Consider the following 20,096-nt stretch of genomic DNA (forward strand, 5'->3'; position numbering starts at 1 on the left):
CTCTCTCTCTCTTTCCTGAGCTGGAGCTCACTTAATCACTTCACTTCAAAACTGAAACATTTATTAGATATTTGCCTATTCACAATTATATAAAATTTAGTTAGTCTAGAAGGTGCAAATCTACCCTGTCTTTTCAAATGCTAGTCTAAGCAACATAAAATTTTATAATAAAAATGATCAAAAAGAGCCTTCAGAGAAAAAAAGAGGCCTACAGGCTGTGGAAGCAGTAGGCAGCCACCAAGGAGGAGTATACCTGCTTGGTTCGTGCTTGCAGGGAAGCAGTGAGAAAGGCCAGCACAGTTACAGAACTCAAGTTGGCAACAAAGATTAAGGATAACAAGAAGTCCTTCTTTAAGTACATAGGGAGCAGGAAGAGGGTGCAGGGTACCATAGGGCCACTACAGAATGGACATGGGCAACTCGTAACTGATAGGATGGAAAAACCAGAGCTCTTAAATAATTTCTTTGCTTCTGTTTTACTGAACGCAGATACAAATACACTTCCCAATGAGTCTTTAGTCTGGAGTGTGAGTAGTAGCAAACCATCAACAGTTAGCACTGACCTAGTGAAGGGGCACTTGGAAGGGCTGGACATATTTAAGTCGGTGGGCCCTGATGATCTTCACCCAAGGGTACTAAAGGAATTGGCTGATGTCATAGTAAAACCACTGGTGCAACTGTTCGAGCACTCGTGGGACTCAGGACAGGTCCCAGAGGACTGGAAAAGGGCCAACATGGTCCCTATTTTCAAGAAGGAGAGGAAGGAGGACCCAGGTAATTATGGGCCAATTAGTCTTGCCCCTATTCTCAGAGAGACCTTAGAAAAAATTATAAAGGATCACATTTGCAGGGGGCCAGCGAGTCACACTATGGTAAGGGGCAACCCGCATGGGTTTATAGCAGGTAGATCCTGCCTGACTAACCTGGTCTCTTTTTATGACCAGGTCACAAAGTGCTTAGATACAGGAATGGAAATAGATATTATTTACCTGAACTTTAAAAAGGCTTTTGACACAGTGTCGCACCCAATTCTTATGGGCAAACTGAGTAGCTGTGACGTGGATTTTTTCACCATAAAGTGGGTGAAAAGCTGGCTCACGGGACACACCCAGAGAGTGGTGATGGATGGCTCAGTTTCCCCTTGGAGGGATGTTGGCAGTAGTGTCCCCCAAGGCTCTGTCCTTGGACCAGTGCTGTTTAATATCTTCATCAGTGATTTGGATGAAGCTGTTGAAAGCACCTTGTCCAAATTCGCAGACGACACTAAACTATGGGGTACAGTTAACACACTGGAGGGCAGGGAGCAAATTCAGGCAGATTTGGACTGCCTGGGGAAGTGGGCAGATCAGAATAGGATGCAATTTAACAGGGATAAATGCAAGGTGCTGCACCTGGGGAGAAAGTACCTCCAACATACCTATAGACTGGAGGTACCATTCTGAGCACCACAACAGTGGAAAGAGAACTCAGAGTCCTGGTTAACACAAAAATGAACATGAGCCGCCAGTATGACGAGGCAATAAGCAAGGCCAACTGCCCTCTTTCTTGCATCAGCAGGTACATCACGAGCAAGTCTAGGGAAGTGACAATTCCCCTCTATACAGCATTGGTGAGGCCGCAGATGGAGTACTGAGTCCAGTTTTGGGTGCCGTACTTCAAGAGGGATGTGAATAACCTTGAGAGGGTTCAGAGAAGGGCTACTCCTCTGAACACGGTGGATGTAGTCTTTCTGGACTTCAGGAAGGCCTTTGACACTGTCTCCCACTCCATTCTCATTAAAAAGCTAGGTGACTGCAGCACTGATGCCTACACAGTCAGATGGATTGCTAATTGGCTGAGGGGTCGTACTCAGAGAGTGGTGATGGATGGGTCATTTTTGACCTGGAGGGAAGTGAGAAGTGGGTAGTAGGGTCCCTCAGGGCTTGGTCCTATGGCCCTCATTGTTCAATTTCTTTATTAGCAACTTGGACAACGAGATGAAGAGCAGCCTGTTTAAATTTGCAGACAACACCAAGATTCGGGGTGAGGTGGGCACGCTAGAAGGGAAGGACAGATTACAGCAGGACCTGGACAGGTTACAGGGGTGGGCAAATGAAAATAGGATGGGATTCAATACTGACAAGTGCTGGGTGCTGCACTTGGGCAGTAGGAACCAGCAGCATACCTATAGGCTGGGGAACTCCCTTCTTGAAAGCACGGTGGCAGAAAGAGATCTTGGAGTCATTATTGACTCCAAGATGAACATGGGCCAACAATGCGAGAACACGTTCAGTAGGGCTAACTGTACCTCGTCCTGCATCCAGAGATGCATCACAAGCAGGGCCAAGGAGGTGACCCTCCCCTTCTATGCGGCACTGGTCAGGCCACAGCTGGAGTACTGCATTCAGTTCTGGGCACCACACTTAAGGATGGATGTGGACAACATTGAGAGGGTCCAAAGGAGGGCCACTCGCATGATCCAGGGACAGCAGGGCAGACCCCATGAGGACAGGTTATGGGACCTGAACCTGTTCAGCCTTCGCAAGAGAAGGCTGAGGGGGGACCTGACGGCCATCTATAAATTTACTAGGGGGGGACCAGCAGGGATTGGGAGAGACCTTGTTCCCTCAAGCGCCTCCTGGAGTAACAAGGAATAAAGGCTGTAAGTTGCAAGAGAGTAGGTTTAGACTAGACATTAGAAGGCACTGCTTTACAGTCAGGGCGGCTAGGATCTGGAACCAACTTCCAAGGGAAGTGGTGCTGGCTCCTACCTTGGGTGTCTTTAAGAGAAGGCTCAATGTTTACCTAGCTGGGGTCATTTGAGGCCAGTTTTCTCTCCTGCCCACGGCAGGGGGTTGGACTAGAAAATCTATAAGGTCCCTTCCGACCCTACATCTATGAATCTATGAATCTACTCGTATGATTGAGGGCCTGCAGGTAAGACCCTATGAAGACAGACTAAGGGACCTGAATCTCTTCAGCCTCTGCACGAGAAGGCTGAGAGGTGATCTTGTGGCTGCCTACAAACTTATTGGGGGGGGCCAGCAGGAAATAGGGGGCACTCTGTTACGAGGGCGCCCCTCGGGGTTACCAGAAACTGAAGGAGAACAGATTTAGATTGGACATAAGGAATAAATTCTTTATGGTGAGGGTTGCCAAAATATGGAATGGGCTTCCAAGGGAGGTGGTGCTTTCTCCTACCTTGGAGGTGTTCAAGAAGAGATTGGAGAGGCATCTGGCTGGGGTTACTTAACCCCAGCACTCTTTCCTGCTTGGAGCAGGATGAAATCTAGCTTAAAGTATGCTAGAGACTGAGATCCAAGGAAAAGGGACACATCCTTTACAGAGCATGGCAAAATTTCACAAAATTTTTCACCAATTTGACTAAATTAATTCCTGACTGCAAATATGGCAATCAGACAAACTGTGAGCAGAGCTAGTTTGTCTCAGCAGGAACATTGGCACACCTCAGTCAAAATTCCCCGCCTTGGCTGCAGCCAACACCCAATGCTTCTGAGGAAGGTGAACCCCACCCCTCCCACAACACGTGTAGCAACAGCAGGGGAAAAAATTTCTAGGCAGCCCCAAGTGGCAACCAGCAAAGTCTAGAAAGCATAGGCAATTACTATAGCAGAGCATAAGCATAGCTACTCCTAGATTATGTCTAACAATAAGGGCAGCCCATCAAGTAATAGGCACAGAATAGAGTGAATCTGGAATATTTTTACTGAAAATTTCCCACCACTTTGGACTTGCATTGAAAATATTATACTGAAGAGAATATATCAAAGAATATAATATTATCAATTGCCAACTCATGAATTAGTACCAGTCAAGATTAATGTATGTGATACACATGAGGAAAAATGTGCCTGACGATCCTTTTGAAGAAGCACTACCTAAGCTCCAGAGTATTTTCCTGCTATATTGGCACTGCTATCATATGCTCATCCACATCAGAGTTTGAAAGTTAATTTATGTTCACATATGGTGTTGTGAATCATCTCAGCTATTTCCATGACACTCTTCTTGGTAAAGTCTCTGAAGCACAAAAAAACATTCCTGAATAAAAAAGTTCTCAGTAGCTGTTTGTTGAAAGTATTGCTTTGTCTTCTGCTATCTGGTGCAGCATTGGAAATTGGCATCTGGATGGATTTTAAATTTTCTAATCCTTCTAATTTTGAATCACAGATCATAATAATATAGATAATATTCTATTTGAGGGGCTCTGCACTTGAGAGAAAGTTCTCAACAGCACCACAAGGTAGCTCATTGTTCATTCTCAGCCTTAAGATGCATTTTATCTACATTAGGATAATTACTGTCACCTCCTTCTCATTCCAATTCAAATGGATTCTGTTCTTTTACTTTACTTTCATTCATATCTAAATGAGCTGTGGCTGATGTTTCACCATTGACTGGAATAGTGCAATTAGGTAAGTTTTTACTTGCTTCGTTCTCTGAATCTTTTCTACGCTTTTCCATTCTTTTTATGGTACTGACTTGTATACATTTACAGGTTTCATAGTTCAGTGGAAGATATCATGGACATTTCTCTATAGCTGGAGCCAGGGGTGGGTGATGAGTCAGTGGATACACAAATACACCCACTATAGGTTGTGCTCTCTAGGCTGGAGGCAGCTTTGTATACAACATACATGGCCCACAGGCTGTCAACCTTTCTGGATATTCTGGAGGCCATCTCCTTCTTCAAGGGTGTGTGGCTACTGAGGAGTGGATATTGAGCTTGTTTTCTGTAGAAGCTAAAGAGGACCCAGAAATGTATAATAAATAGAGAAACTTCTGGGTAACAAACTATCACTCTCTATTTCTTGTTCCAAAAATAGGAGATGGGACAACTCTGCCCTGCCAGGATGTACCAAGCCCTTGCATTTCTTTCATAGGCCCTGCCTCAGAATATCATATTTATCCACATGGCTGGTGAGTTTATTCTTTATTATAAATTCTACCAATTTGCCAAGGATAAATCATACTTACTGGTCTATATTTCCCAGGATCACCTCTAGAGCCCTTTTTGAAGATGTGTGTTATGTTGGCAGCCTGCCAGGCACAGAAACTGTTTGCAATTATAAGCTACATACCACTGCCAGAAGTTCTGACTTCCTTTGGTCACTGGACTCTGTTTCCCCATAGCAATTAGAAATGGAAAAGATTTATTCAATAATTCCCTACTGTCAGAGATGGATAATAAAATCCGTGATCCAAACTTTACTGAGGATCTGGATTTTTCAGCTGAGCCTACCTCCATCTTCTACATATTAGTCAGCATTTGTTAGTGCCACCTTGAAATAACCCAAATGATTATAAAGTTAATTCATATCAGTGACACTAAACCTACACTTCGCTCATTGATCTGTTTCCTTTCTGGCATGTCATTTAATTAGAGCTGCTTTCTTACAGAATCACTGACCTTCATTGCAGTTCTCCCCATGCTTGTTTGGGTTTGAACATATGTGGCAGGCTATTCCTTTGAAACCCTCAAAGCAATGACAATTGCCATTTCCTTGAGTCCCGTCACTGCACTGAAAGGAAAACAAAAGGAAAATTGAAGTCAGCAAGGTTCAGGGGAACTGCATGATAGAGATGTTAATGTCTTGTAAGACAGGTTTTCAACCTTTTTCTTCCTGAGGCCCCCCAGCAGTCTATGAAAATGCCACAGCTCACCTGTGCCCCAACAACTGTTTTTCTGCATATCCAGTAGACTAAAATCTGTATTAAATTGATAGTCATACAGTCTGAGACTGAGGAGGGGGCATAGCTCGGGGACTTCAGCCCTGCTCCTGGCTCTAGGGGGCAGAGCCAGGCCCCAGTGTGGGCTTCCCTTGCTCCCCCCAACCTGCCCAGCTGGATTGGAGACTAAGGAGGGGGGCATGGCTGGGGGACTCCAGCCTTATTCCTGGCTCTGGACTCTGGGAGGACAGAGCCAAACCCCAGTGTGGGCTCCCCCTGCCGTCACCCCTCAGCTGGGCTGGAGACTGGTGGCTGGGGGGCTCCAGCCTTGCCCCTGACTTGGAGCTCTGGGGAGGTGGAGCCAAGCTGTAGTGCCAGGTTCCTCTCCCCCTCCCCACCCCCCCCACTGGCCTGGAGACAGAGGAGGGGGTACGGCTGTGGGACTCCAGGCCCACTCCCAGCTCTGGGCAGGCAGAAGAAAGCCACACGTTCAGGATTCACATCCCCACATTGCACCAGGCTTCTCCCATCTGGGGATCTGGTGCCCAGCTGGAGGGGTGGGTTCCCTCCCCCCTCCCCACCTTCTCCGCTGGCCCAAAAGCTGAGGTGGGGGTGTGGCTGGGGGAACTGCTTGGTTCCCAGCTCTCTGCAGTGGCCAGCGGGCTGGGAGGTGTGCTCTGGTGCCCCTCTGCTACTGGTATGGGACACTGCAGGGGTCTTGCTGCCTTTCCTGTTTGAAAAGTGAATGTCAGTTCATCTGCATATCAGATCAATCTATGCATTTTCGAGAAACCTGCCAAAATTGAATTGATTCAGACTTGGACTTTTTGACTAGTCTGTACTTAGCCTCTGTTACACCTGTCCATGCCCAGACATTGTATCTGAAATTTGAAAGCAAAGAGGCTAAAAAGGTATAGTTTCCAAAGCAATTGTAACTTGCCTTGCAGATACAATATATCTTGTGCTTCTTTATATAGCATTATGCTTTTATGCCTTAATAAGTATAAATCAGAGATTAATTATATGTAGAGGAAGCTAAAGGGCAAATTTTGGGCCACATTAAGTTGGTAAACATTTTAGAAGAGGCATACATCTCAGTACAAGATATTATACCCCCTCTTCCCATCTACAGTCTTCAATTTTTTCACCAACATATTCCACAGCAAGATAAGGAGATATCTTGCTTTTAAAGTCACAGTACACAAAAACTGTTATATAAAGCATAGGTGGTCTCCTTACTTTCCCTAACTGCAAATGATGTCTCTCACATGGAAAGAAAGAAAGAAAGCGGTGGGCGGCCATGGCGGCTGTGCAGCGGGGCAGCGCTCAGCCTGGTAATAACAGCTACAAAACTGAATAGTAGAAGCCTTCCTTGACAGTGAGAGGAGTTCGTCAGTTCTGGGGCTCCTAATAACCCCATGGCAGTTGCATGGTGTACGTAACTGCTGGCATTACCCGTTGGCTAAGTGCATATCCCGTAGCATTCGGCTAGAGAAAGTCACTACAGAGCAACCGAAGGACAGTGTCGTCCTACCCCTGGGTAACTGCAGCTTCAGGGAACCAGAGGTTCTCTAGGGATCAGGACTTTTCTGCTGTGATCTCACTGGGGATTGCAGCCCCTAATGCCGGGCCGGGCAATTATATCGCCTTAATGAGTTCTGTGAGCTGTCCAGGGCCTCAAGAGTAGCCCCGTCTCTTGATACATGCCCTGCCCGTGGTTGCCATCTTGGGAGCAGATTTCCTGTCCCTGACCTTTGCCACCAGAAGTCCCTCCCCTTGTCCCCAGACGTACTCCTTTTAGGGAGGGGAGTTGTCATCTTTGAACCAGAAAAAAAAACCAAATCACATACTGAGTTAAAAAAAAAAAGAAAAGAAAGAAAGAAAGAAAGAAATATAAGATTCCTCCATCCTTTTCAAAATAGATAGCAGGAGTTATACAATTAAGATGATGTCTGTAGGGTTAAACCCCCTTCCAATTTATATCCACACTTTGGCTTTCTGTATTCTCTTTCTCAAGTATTTGGAAAATATTATAAGACATATATAATTTCCAGACAAGATGTATACTGTTTCCATGGCTGGTGCAAATGACACAAATTCTGGCTAAAGCTTGCCATGCACATGACCAAAGTCCCCACCAGGAGTACGAAAAGAATAGTGTGCTCTAACTGTGGGTCCAAAATGATAGAATCTGGTGCACTCACATTGCCTCTGCCATAGCAGGGATTGGAAAATCCACCCGGACATTGCGTGCAGTCAGGACCAAAAAATCCTTTGCAACACCCAGGTTTCTGGAAAAGTTGTAAACATTAGCAACACTTTACCAAGCAGTTTCTTGAGTGCTGTTAAACAACATGCAACCTGAAATCAGATCTTTTAGCTGTTTTTTAAAATCATGAACTAAGAGCCTGATCCTGTTTCCAAGTTTGAAATTCACTCCCTTCCCCAGTGGTGGTAGAATAATCAAAGTGACTTTCTGGTCTGCATTCTGACTATACTTTCAGCAGCTCCCACACCCAAGTTTATTTTTTTGTTTCCCCGCCCCCTAAAACTACCCTAAACACAGTCAAGCATTACTGTATCTTTTTCCCCAGTAGAGCCTGCTTTTTTCTCCTTCTGCTTCTGACACACATTTTGCATCCTTTGTTGTTTGGTTATACAGGCCCACATCCTTCCTGTTAGCAATTCCTGCCATTGTCTGAATTATTTAAGAAAAAGGATGCTCTTTCTGTGTCACATCAGATACCTAATGTGGTTAGCCAACAGGAGCACAACTGGAAGGCAAATGTTCAGTCAGTATTTTGCCAGCTACATGTCATCATGTATTATCGATGACTTGCAGGCAGTGTGGTATCTCTAGGGAGGATGAAACTTCTTTTCCTAAGCATCTGACTGTTTCATAAACAGGATGTGATTATCCTTCAGATTAATGTGCTCTTATTGTACTCTGCTTCCTTCGATAGAAGTCTGTTAGACAACTGTGGGTCTCTAAGAAAAGACAAGTTGTTAAACAGTTCACGTTGGTTGTTATGGTATTTCTTTCATTTAGCTCTGCCATTTCATTCAGTGAAATTCATACAGGCTTTGCCAATCTGCCCCCACCAGCACTTGACGGGGGAATCATTCAGATGAGTCCATATGTATTCTGCTCAATGTTTATTCACTGCTGAATGTTTACCTCTAAGGAGGAGCTTAGCCATGTAGTATCGCTTTCCCCTGGTCCAATGGCAGAACTTACTGTGGAAGCACTTCTCTCCTTTTCCAAGCAGTGTTTCAAAGACTTAAAGCTGAAGCCCTTCAGATTCAAGGAGCAGAAGCAGAATAAAGTTTCCTGTTAATGTAATGTGCTCTTGCATGCTCTGCATTGCACTTACCAAAATGGTTTGATTGCAGTATCTGGCACACCCTTTTTTCATAACATTCAACCCCAATGGATCATGGACATATACACATTCTTTGGGGAGAGGCTCTGGTTCCTTCAGAAAAAAAATGAGTCATCAACACAATAACTTCTCCTTGTCCCTGGCTGCAGAGGGTAGCTATCTATACTGCTGAACTGAGCAAATTCACGGGACAGCCAAGGTGAACAAGATAAGATTATGGTGCTTCTGTTGCAATACAAGATATGCAGTAACTTCCTTTTTTTCACAAGCAACATCTTCCTGTTCTTATTTTAAAATTTCTTATCATGCTGAACAATGCAGGTTCTTTAACATTTCAGTCAAGCCAATCTATCTAAAAACTCACATGAAGTGAACAAGTTAAATTGTTCTTACTCCCAGAAACAGAGAGAAGAGATAAAAATAATTCATGTGGTGTTATCCAATGACATTTGGGATGAATTTGGCCCAAGACTTTACCCCACATGAGGTCCTCTTTTGAATTTACAAATATGACTGGTAACTAAAGTCTTCTTAATTTATAAAGTCCTGTTTTGAGAAATGTTCAAACAGTTTTTCAGAAAATCAAGCACCTTTGCCTGACCTAAAATTGAGAAAACCACATCATTATTCATATTTGAAGATCTTTGTCATGATCTCTGTCATGAATTTACAATGGTTCTTGAGAGCCCATCCAATTGCTGTGATGGATTTTGTTCATAACTTAAAAACAAGGTGCTACTCCCTAAAGAACAACAGAATAACTACTGTAGACCATGGGTAAATGTTTCAAAAGTGACTTAAATGTTCGTTTACAAAAAGTCACTTAGGCCTTGTCATGCAGGATTTTTAGCATACATTTTTCCATTGTAGTTAATGTAAAATAACTATAAAACATGCATCCATAGTCTTCATTTATTCCAGTTTAAGCTACTTACTTGTAAATTTTTGCGAGTGCACATATACACACAAAAAAAATTATGCATGCATTTTATAAAAACACCTATACAACATTCTAGCCTGATATCCCATAGTTCAATCCTGTGCCCTAAGCTTTATGCACTTGGAATTTTATTACAGAACAGTGACAGATGTATACTGTTTGTGAGTCAAACTAGCATCCTATAATTAATTAATCTGTGTTTTGTGAGCCATAATCATTTCTGAGCTGTTGCCAGCAGAGCTGGCAGGTAGATTCAGGGAAGTCCAAGACCAAAAGGGGGGACGCTTCTTCATCCCACCAAAAAATTAGATGTCTTTTACCTTTCTTTTTTTTGTGTGCCTGTGACAAGGTATTTAACAGGATTCATAGATTCACTGGAATCTGACAAGGCCACACTATAAGTACCACTGTTGTGACCTTGAACCTACAACCTCAAAGCTATTACCCATGCATCTTAGGGCCATGCTAGCCCAGCTCCTATCTTTCACCAGCTTAACCTAAGAAGCTCTTGAGCCTTGGGTAGTTGTCCTACTCATCCCTAAAACCAGGCTTGTGCCCTCACAGCTAGTGCAAGAGGGAAAGAAAAAGACCACCTATGGTAGATGCTCTAAGAAACCGCTTTTCTCTTCTTTGCAGTGTGCAAGCCAGAATTACCTGTGGCAAGTTAGGGTGTTTTGATGTTTTGGTATATGGGATGTTTTAAGCCCATTGTAAGCTTATTTACCTGTCTGAGAAAAGTAGAGCAGCTGACAGTACACAAGTGAAACAGGCTAATTCAAGTGAGAGGCACTGAAGTATGAAATAATTGCAGAAAGTCTGTCAAAAGCAGAATGGTTAAACCAAAATGTGGTAGCTGCCCTTTTGCATCTTTCTATCCTGAGAAAAAACCTAATTCCAGAATAGAGTTTTTATTTCCAGAATAGATAAATTATTGCAAGATATGATGCCAGATAATGTGGAACACAAACCTGTGTGTGTTGACAAAAGGTAGCTTATCCTCCAAAATAAAGTTATATTTAAAATAAATAAATAACTTTTTAGGTAGGGAAGGAGTGAGGCTTCTAAAGTATATTGATATTTAATAAAACTTAGGGTCCAGAATGCCATTTGAAAATGGAACTTAAGCCACGTAGGTGATTCAGAGAAAATCTTCTCCTGCCTTATCTATTGGTCTGGGTCTGTTCCTACAGACCTACACCCTTAACTCAGGCAAAGTTGACTCCAGGATTTGACCTTTTGCTAAAAGTGAACCCGCTGATGTAAATGAGACTAGGTAACAACACTTTGTGACAACGAATTTGTGACCCCAAACACTGAAACTGACAGCAAAGCAGATAGAACCCAAGTCCCCCTTCAAAAAAAAAAGCATGCCTATGTGAGACGTTTACTGCTGTTGACAAATTAGTTCTGCAGTAAATGTCTCAGCATCTACACATGCAGAGCTACTAGGCTGAAGTAAACTAATAAACTCTGTAGCAGAGTAGTAATTTCTAAATACAAGTACTACCCTGCTGCAGAGCTTTTTACTCCACAGCAGCGCGCATATAGACACTGATCTGGCTGGGGCACAAAGGTGCTTCCATATGCCATCTATTCCTGCACTCAACCACCCTCATGCCTCAGCCACACCCTCTGCAGCATGTTCAGCTGGGGCAGAGCTGCCCTGAGCTGGCAGTCTGACCCTGTGGACTCCCTGCTAGCTGGGGCTGGTTCGCCTTAGCTCCATGTTCTGCAGTCCCAGGAGCCTGTGTAAATATGGCACCCCAGACCAATAAACTCCAGTGTGACAAGTGAAGAGTTTCTTGTATTGCATTAATATGCACATGTAGATGCATCCAGATTTAATCTCATTTGACAGGTATGATATACATCCAACTACAGGATCCAGTCAGTGACTGAGTCTTTCATAGCCAATGGGATTATAGACTCAATGTGTCAGTTTCCATGAACTGAGAGTTGCAAGCTCCCATTTGTCTGCAACACAGCAGGTTTACTGCATAATCTCCCATGACCATGATACAAGCAGGTACTTTCACACTAGGAAACAGAAACATGGTCCTCAGAAAATCAAGCTTGGGGATTCTACTAAGAGGCAGGTTGAAAGTGGCACAAGTGTAATGGTGGAACCCCAAGACTGTGCAGATTCAAGAACAGTAGAAAAAGTTCTACCTGTGCTAAGAGTGAGGTTGTTGGAAGCAAGAAATCTACAATTTCACTTAATATGCAGAGTATGTCATGGCTCTCTCTAATGTGTTCTGCATACTTCAGAACAGGAGGCAGCACAGACTACTGAGCAAAGCACTGAACTGGGATCAAGGAGACCTGGCTTCTATTAACAAATATGCAACAACCTTCTCTGCTTGACCTTAAATAAGTATTTCCTTGAATAGAAGATGACCCTGATTATAAGACAACACCCCCCCTGCAATAATTAGATTCTATCTATGGAAAATTTATAAAATTATCATTTTCCATGCATAGAATCTAATTATTGGAGGGTTCCCTTGAATTTGTCCCCCTCCCACTGCTACAGCATGGAAAACAAATCTGAGGGATCAGGTAGCCCTTCATTCTCTGCTTCCCCACAACTTTTTCCCCGGCATCCCTTCCCCCACCCCTTCCTGGCAGACCCTGGTCTCCCTGAGCACATGGAGGTGAGGAGCAAATGTGAAAACAATAACCTTGAAGTTAAACATAGCTTGTTTAATGATGATGCATGTTACCTTTTTTTGAAACTGCTGCAAGTTTTAGTACAGGTGTTTCTTAAACACACTTTTGAACAGCACCTTTGGCACACATATATATAATCAGGCCAAATCACACAAATCAGTTCCAAATTCTCTTAACTGAGCAGAGCCAGCCACCGACCAGAAGCGACACAGAGGTGACTGCCTGACTGCCCCCGCTGCTACGCCTAGAGGATTCCAAGGATATTCTAAATTCTGGACTCTTCCCTACCCCCACAGCTGTATCCCACATCTCTCTATTTGTAAATCTGTGTGCGCTTACAACCCACCTCCTTACTCAAATGTGCTTACAACCCACCTCCCCACTGTTGTGTGGTCTCTTGTATATTCTTTGCTGTATAAGCATTGCACTCCTTCCCCACTTTTTTCCTTCTTCCTGGGCTTAGTTGGCTGTATGTTTCTTATGTAACTTAGTTGTGTTCCTTCCCCTTCTTATTTAGTTTCCATTGCTGAGCACGTGCTGCTTTTGGCAGTGATTTAATGATAGACAATATATTTAGTGAGGTGTCCTTGTATGCAGTTACAAGATGAGGGGCTTTTTTTTCCCTGTACCAATTGTGGGGGAAAACTTTGTCGTGTATTCAAGTAAATATAGTACTTCCCCTCTCTGTGCCTCTGTTCCCTTCTGATACTTTGTCTGTATGCTCTTTGGGGGAGAGACTCTCTCTTATTATGTGCCTGTATGGTGCCTAAAAGCACTATGGGTGCTAATATAATCTAAGCAGAAATAATAAAAGGTATTTACCACTTCTCTGCTGTGAGGTGGGCAAAGGCTGGTGTTCAAGGCTTTGCAATCAACGCAACTGCCCTGTTGCAAAAAAAAAAGAAGAAGAAAAAGAAGAAGAAACACATTTTCTCAAATGTAATCTCATTTTAATTCTCCCAAACAGAGACATAAATGGAAATACATACAGGCTGGCAGTAATACAGATTCATCAATGCAATATGAGTATGTAACCCTAGAAGCCTTTTGGCTAACAAATATTCAGGCTCAATGCTGGATATTCAGTAGTTATGCTGGAGAGCATGTGCTCTAAATTCCATTATTCCATGAAACAGTTGGGAATCTTCTGTCACTTTTGAATCATTTTCATGGCCACAATTGAATAATGGCTGACTATACACTTGCTTGTTCATGTTCTAACAAGAACGCATTAGTCTAGTCTGCTCCGTGTTCATGTTCTAACTAGAACTATTCATGGAGTCTGCTCCATGTTCTAATGAGAACACTCCTGCATCACATCGCCATCATGTGCATTAAGCCCCAACACATTTTAAATTGACTGTGGGGGCACTTTTTCTAAACATCATTGAATGAGCTTTAGATAAAGTGCCCTGCAGCAAATTTAAAACATGCTGGGGCTTAATACACGTGACAGTGAGCCATTTCAATTAAAGCAGCTGTCTAGGAACTGCCCTAATTAAAACACTCCACCCTCACCCCCAAGGATGTATATAGGCAGCCAATGAGATGTAAAAAAATGGACTTTGTACTGGTGTGCCATTCCATATACTTTAACATAGCTCTTTCTAGTATCCCTGTCAACCTGTCAGTGCCTGAATGCTAGACACCAGTTGTGACAAAGATTCAAAATAAAGACCACAAGACTCTGCTCATGCAGGGTGCTTACAATGCTGTGAGATTCCCTATATTATGCAGATTTTAATTGCAGGATGAAAGCATATTAAGAAAAGCTCAAAGGTCCACCTGAGGGTTGATGGCCCATTGAAGCAACATAGTTAAGAAATAGGAATTTTTGGAGCCATTGGGAAGGCTAGTATCACATTTTGTTTCCTTTGACTCCCCAGTCCAAATGACCAGGTACCCAGTTCCAGCTGGGTCAGCTAGGGCAGGGAACCTCTGGCACAAGTCTAGAGCAAGACTCAAATTCATGCCTCTGGACCCAGAAGGGAGACACTTTAACTACTCTACCTGCATCTAACAGGATCCACCTCTGGTGGTTGTGGTGCCCCCTAAAGGCCATACAAATCCTGTTTCTCACTGTCTCTTCCCAGGTGTATCAGCCTGATCTTGCCCAACACATCTTGATGGAAAATTTATATAAATTTGGGAGGTTCCCCTTAAAATACCAGTGCAAGTCTATAGGAAAGACTTGCTACTGGACCACCTCATTCTGCCATGGTCTTTTAACTCTGATTCTCAGCAGGGTCTCAATCCTCAAAATGGCCTCAGTCAGCACACTCACACAAAGTCCTGGGGCCTCTGATAGCCCACTCCCTCAAAATCCTGTGGGTTTCTGGTGGCCCACTCAGTTGTGGTTCTTTTCCAGCCCCACTTTGCAACTGTCCACAGTTAAGGTTCTCTTTTACCGTCTCTGTCTCCCCTCCCCAGGGCCTCAGTCTCCCCTAGCTCACTTCTTCAAAATCAAGAGGTCTTTCCCAGTCCTCTCATCTCCCCTTCAGCCACTCCCATGCCTCATGGGCAAAAACAGAAACATCACATGCAGCATAACCTATGAACTTATCTCTATGATACTCTCCCCAGAGCTGCTTCTCCCTTCAGGATCTCTGCCAATCTGACTCTCCTGCTCTGGAGCTCTGTTTAAATCCCCTACCTGGCTCTGCTCCTTTTGGTCATCAGGCTCCCTTATCCTAATGGGGCAGGGGGATTCCTCTTTTACTAATTAGCAGGATTGCTGTTCTGCTCTTTATCTGCCCCTGCATCCTGCACCATACTAGCAGGCTTATAGCTCTGCAGTCTGCCTCTTTGCAACCTGCAGTTTACAAACTAGAGTCCTGCAACCCTTTAGATCAGCTGTCTGGTCCCACTCTCTGTAACAGGGGTTGGGACCCCTGTTACACTGTACCCCACATCTGACACTATGAAAAAACTTATACTTGTTAGCACCAGATGTACTTTTACCTTCCATAATCTCAGCAGGCACGTTCAGATAAGCGGGAACATGCACCTTGCAGCAAATGTGAAAATGTTCTCTGCATTGCATATTTGCAGCACATAACCAATATTAGATACCAGAAAATCCAAATATCAAAAAAAAGGAGAGTGCCGCATGTGGCTGCAGTGTGTGCTGCCCGAAACCAGAGCCTGGCTGGCCAGAAACCTCACTGTGGCTGCCAGCCAGGCTCCACATGCTCACATTGCCACCCTGCACCCCAGAAGGCCACCAGGTGAGGCTGCTGGGGCCTGACCAGATGCTGGCCCCAGTCTCCCCTACCCAGAGCTGTCCCTTGGGTTGGGTGAATCAAAGCAATCATCCCAGGCCCCACACTTTGTGGGGCTCCGCAGAGCTGGGCAGAGTGGCCGCGGCCCCTCCCACAGGGCCTGTCAGGACCTGGCAGCTCAGCCCCATGCCATGGAAGAAGCACTGTGTAGCGGGTGCTCCTGCTGCTCCATGCACCCCAGTGGAGGCCTGGGGGGCATGTGTCCTCCTGCTCTGTGCATGGGGCGAGGTGGCTGCTGCTGCGTGCTGAGCTTTGTGCCATGAGCCCCAAGCTACAGAGTAGATCCAGGATTGTACCTTACTACAAAAAGTGATCTTCACCTTAAAAATGGTGGAGTCCACTGTGCTAAAGCATGTCACTGTAGCAACATCGCCATATGGTGACATGTGGACATGCCCATTATATCCCAAATCAAACTCATAGGACATGGATGTTCAGATCCATTTAATAACATTATCAAACTAGTTAGCAGAGAAGATTGAAACTTGATTACCAAAAAGAGGTCTTAAGAAGCCAGATTCCTTTCTGAATCATATATATATATATTGAATATGAAGATAAAAGTAGTATTTTTAGTTTCCCAAATTCCTAAGAGAAAATAGCTGACTTCTCAGTAATATTATGTGGAAATGGTAGCAGAGGAAGTGCTTATATTGGCTACTCAAGGAAGCAGCCTAATGTTGAAGATTAAACAGGGTAAATTAAATTTGCTACATGTGAATACACTGACTTAACTTGTCAGGTCAATTATAGTCTGATCTACAACATAACCAGAGCTTTATTTCTTTTCTGTAGTAGTCACTTCAGAAAGAATGAAAAAATATTCACTTACTGTTACAGTGGTATGATGTACTTCATTGCATCTCTGTGGCAGAATGGGGATTATTGAAGAAGGAATGAAGATGCCATCCAAAGTATGAATGATTCCATTAGATGCCACAATATTATTCATATTTAAGGGAATTCCAGAATCAGTCAACAGAATTCTTCCCTGTTACAGAAACACAAAAATTCTAAGTTATACTTGCTCTTATTGGGAGATTCTGGGCTCATCTACACATGAAATTAACCCATCTAAATAAACTCTTGTGCAGTTTGCACAGGAGTTTATTGTTCCTGGGCACAGCATTTAAATGTGCACCTCAGACTGCTGCACATTGAGCCAGGGCAGCACAGACCTGGCTGGGAGGGTCCCCAGGGAGTCAGCCTGCCAGCCCAGGGCTGTTCTGTCTTAAGATGCTGCCAAGGGGCTGGCAGAGACATGAGGCAAGCCAGCAGACAGCCCCACACTGTAGCACTCTCATGCCCTAGCTGGCCCTGGTCACCGTCTACACATGCATTGCGGAAGAGTAAATAACTCCACCATAGGATAGTACAGGTACTGAGTAGCACTTACGTATGGTGGAGTTAATTATTTTACTCTGGACTAAGAGCTTCACACATGGAGATGGATATGCTCTATTGTGGAGCTAAATAGGGAACTTCACAGTAAGTTTCTCATGTCAATGCACCTACTGACTAAAACAACAAATTTCTAGAGCTAAAGTGGGATATAGACACTTTGTTCAGTCTCAGATAATAATGACATAATACCCATCATTCTTAATGAGAGTCATGCATAGGACATAAGAAGAAAATACACTTTACAGCTTTAAATAAATCTAATTTGTTAGGCACAGGGAGTAGCAGAGAAGGTTGCAAGTCACCATATGATACTTACATCTGTGCTAATATTGATGGTCACTATCTGGTTTGCCATGGTTATAATATGTGGCATCATCAACAGCTTCTCCACAGTCACCTGAAATTTTTTTACACACATAGGAAGATATATATTATATATATTTGCAATACATTATGTGTATATATGACAATGCTATGAAAGAGACATTAATCTAAGGAGAGGATAGGGTTGAATACATTTCAGAATAGTTACAAAACTCCCTCCATGAACTATTTTTAAATAGTTGACTTTAAATAATTAAACTTTATCAAATGTCTGGAAAATACATATATGGCTGAAAGAGAAGTCCAGGGCACTGTGTCAATCACATGCAATATTTGAAATAGAAATCGTATTAATGGTGTCCTCTTCACTTTTTCTTTTTGTAAATTTGACACTGTAGCATAATTTATTTTCCATAATGAATACAGTTGATAGCATGTTCAAAAACTCAGACTAGCTAAGTCTGAGAACATCCAGAGCATGTTTGTAAAACATAAAAATAAAGTGCTAAAACTACTGGTTCATATGCTCATCGCCTATTACAAAGCATACTGGAAAATTACTGTAGTTTTCTTGGTTCCCCCCTGCATCCATCTAGTAACTTTTTTTTTTTTTTTTTTTTAGTAATAAAAGGAGTGTGATGGAGTAGAAAGACACACTAGTGAAGCCCAGGGCTTTTTAAGATTTTGATATCAGACCATTTACTGCTCTGTCCCTTATATTATAAAAGCTATGAATTAGGGAAAGGGTTTCAGGACATGCTGGATAGCTGAAGTGAGGAAAGAAGTGGTCTAGGGAATGTCTAGGGAATGTTGCAGTGCTGTGGAGAAGTGAGACTGGTGGGGACTACATTTACACTGGTTCAGGAGTCTGGAACTGGACTTTATGGGGCAAGATGGATCTGGGTCCCCACTACTACAACCTCACTCAGTGCTAGAGAGACAGCAAATATCGTAAGAAGCAGAATGAGTTATTTGTAGGGCTGTGAGAAGCTTCGGTCCATGATTTGATTTGATGGAGATTTGGCTCGATTTGGTGACCTAATCTCCGAATCCAAATGGAATCAGAGGACCCTTTAATCTCTTCCAATTGATCTGGAACGCCCTCAATCGATTCGGACAGATCTGGCAATTCGGACACAGATACAGCTTCAAAAGTTTTTTCTACGTACCTCTACGGTAGCAGGGGCTCTGAATGCTGCGGTGCTGGGGCAGATGCAGTGTCCCAGAGAAGCACGAGGGACTCCCTAGCACACTCGGCAGCAGACCCCAAAGCACTTCCGGTCCACTTTCTGGTCCACTGGGGAGTGCACAGGGGGGTCCCCCCATGCCTCCCCAGCTTGGCAACTGGTGCCTCCTGGGACTGGAAGGGGCACCCAGGGTCCCCCTGTGGCTGACCACCGAGCTGGGGTGGCACGGGGGGGTCCCAGCACACTCCCCAGCAGGCCCAGAAGTGGACCGGAAGTACTTCTGGTCCACCTCCAGGTTCACTGCCGAGCAAGCTGGAGAGCCCTCTGTGTTCCTGTGGGACGCTCCATCTGCCCCAGCACCGCAGTGATCATGAGCCACACTGGTACTTCAAGGTACGTAGAAAAAACTTTTATAGCTGTACCTGTGCCCGAGTCACTGATTTGCAGAATCAGCATCAAATCTTCAGATTCAGATTCAGCCAAATCGAATCAGGGACACTGATCCGAATCAACAGACTGAATCACTGACCGCAATTCGGGCCAAATCCAAATTGAATAGGGCCCACTTTGCACAGCACTAATTATTTGGTTAGCACACTTGGTGCTAGTTGTTGCAGAGAAATCTCAACTTTGTACAAGTTGTACACATCTATTAACTTCAACACAGCTAACACCAGGAGTAAAATTTAACACGTTCTATTGAATAAAGCAAAAGAGACAAACATACAGCTCCTGTTTAATGTTGCCCTTCTTATATAATAAATTGCAATAGTAAGCATTGGTAAATCCTAAATAATGTGTTAATAAAAAAGGCAAAAGACCATTTGTCTGTAACAGATTTTGTGAGGCAATATATTTAAAGATAATGTGACAATGAGAAAGACTGCACCTTAAAACTGAGATTTCATAGTATAGTATAGCATACTCATGTATACTGCAACATTCCCTAGATCACTTCCTTCCTCAGTTCTCTGGATCATCCTGCTTGTCCCTCATAGTTTCATGGTTTCTAGGGTCGGAAGGGACCTGAGTAGATCATCTAGTCTGGCCCCCTACCATGGCAGGAAAGAGTACTGGGGTCAAACGACCCCAGCAAGGTGTTCGTCTAGCTTCCTCTTAAAGACCCCCAGGGTAGGTGCCAGCACCACTTCTCTTGGAAGTAGGTTCCAGATCCTAGCTGCCCTGACAGTGAAGTAGCACCTCCTGATATCTAGCCAGAATCTACCCTCTGCCAGCT

General features: G+C 43.8%; 1 protein-coding gene across 1 annotated transcript in view; it reads right to left on the reverse strand.

Annotated features, from left to right (window-relative positions):
- Nucleotides 1–20,096, reverse strand: part of STAB1 (stabilin 1) — a 297,038-nt gene that overhangs the window by 211,500 nt on the left and 65,442 nt on the right. The window contains exons 17-22 of the mRNA XM_019505230.1: nucleotides 17,665–17,745; nucleotides 16,777–16,935; nucleotides 13,486–13,548; nucleotides 9,045–9,146; nucleotides 7,875–7,961; nucleotides 5,411–5,522 (exon numbers count right to left, since the gene is read on the reverse strand). Of these exons, the coding sequence (XP_019360775.1) occupies nucleotides 5,411–5,522; nucleotides 7,875–7,961; nucleotides 9,045–9,146; nucleotides 13,486–13,548; nucleotides 16,777–16,935; nucleotides 17,665–17,745 (604 nt within the window). The remainder of the gene's footprint in view (nucleotides 1–5,410; nucleotides 5,523–7,874; nucleotides 7,962–9,044; nucleotides 9,147–13,485; nucleotides 13,549–16,776; nucleotides 16,936–17,664; nucleotides 17,746–20,096) is intronic.

Source organism: Gavialis gangeticus, unplaced genomic scaffold (genome assembly GCF_001723915.1).
Source record: "Gavialis gangeticus isolate Ggan-Ray unplaced genomic scaffold, GavGan_comp1, whole genome shotgun sequence".
NCBI classification, from domain to species: domain Eukaryota; kingdom Metazoa; phylum Chordata; order Crocodylia; family Gavialidae; genus Gavialis; species Gavialis gangeticus.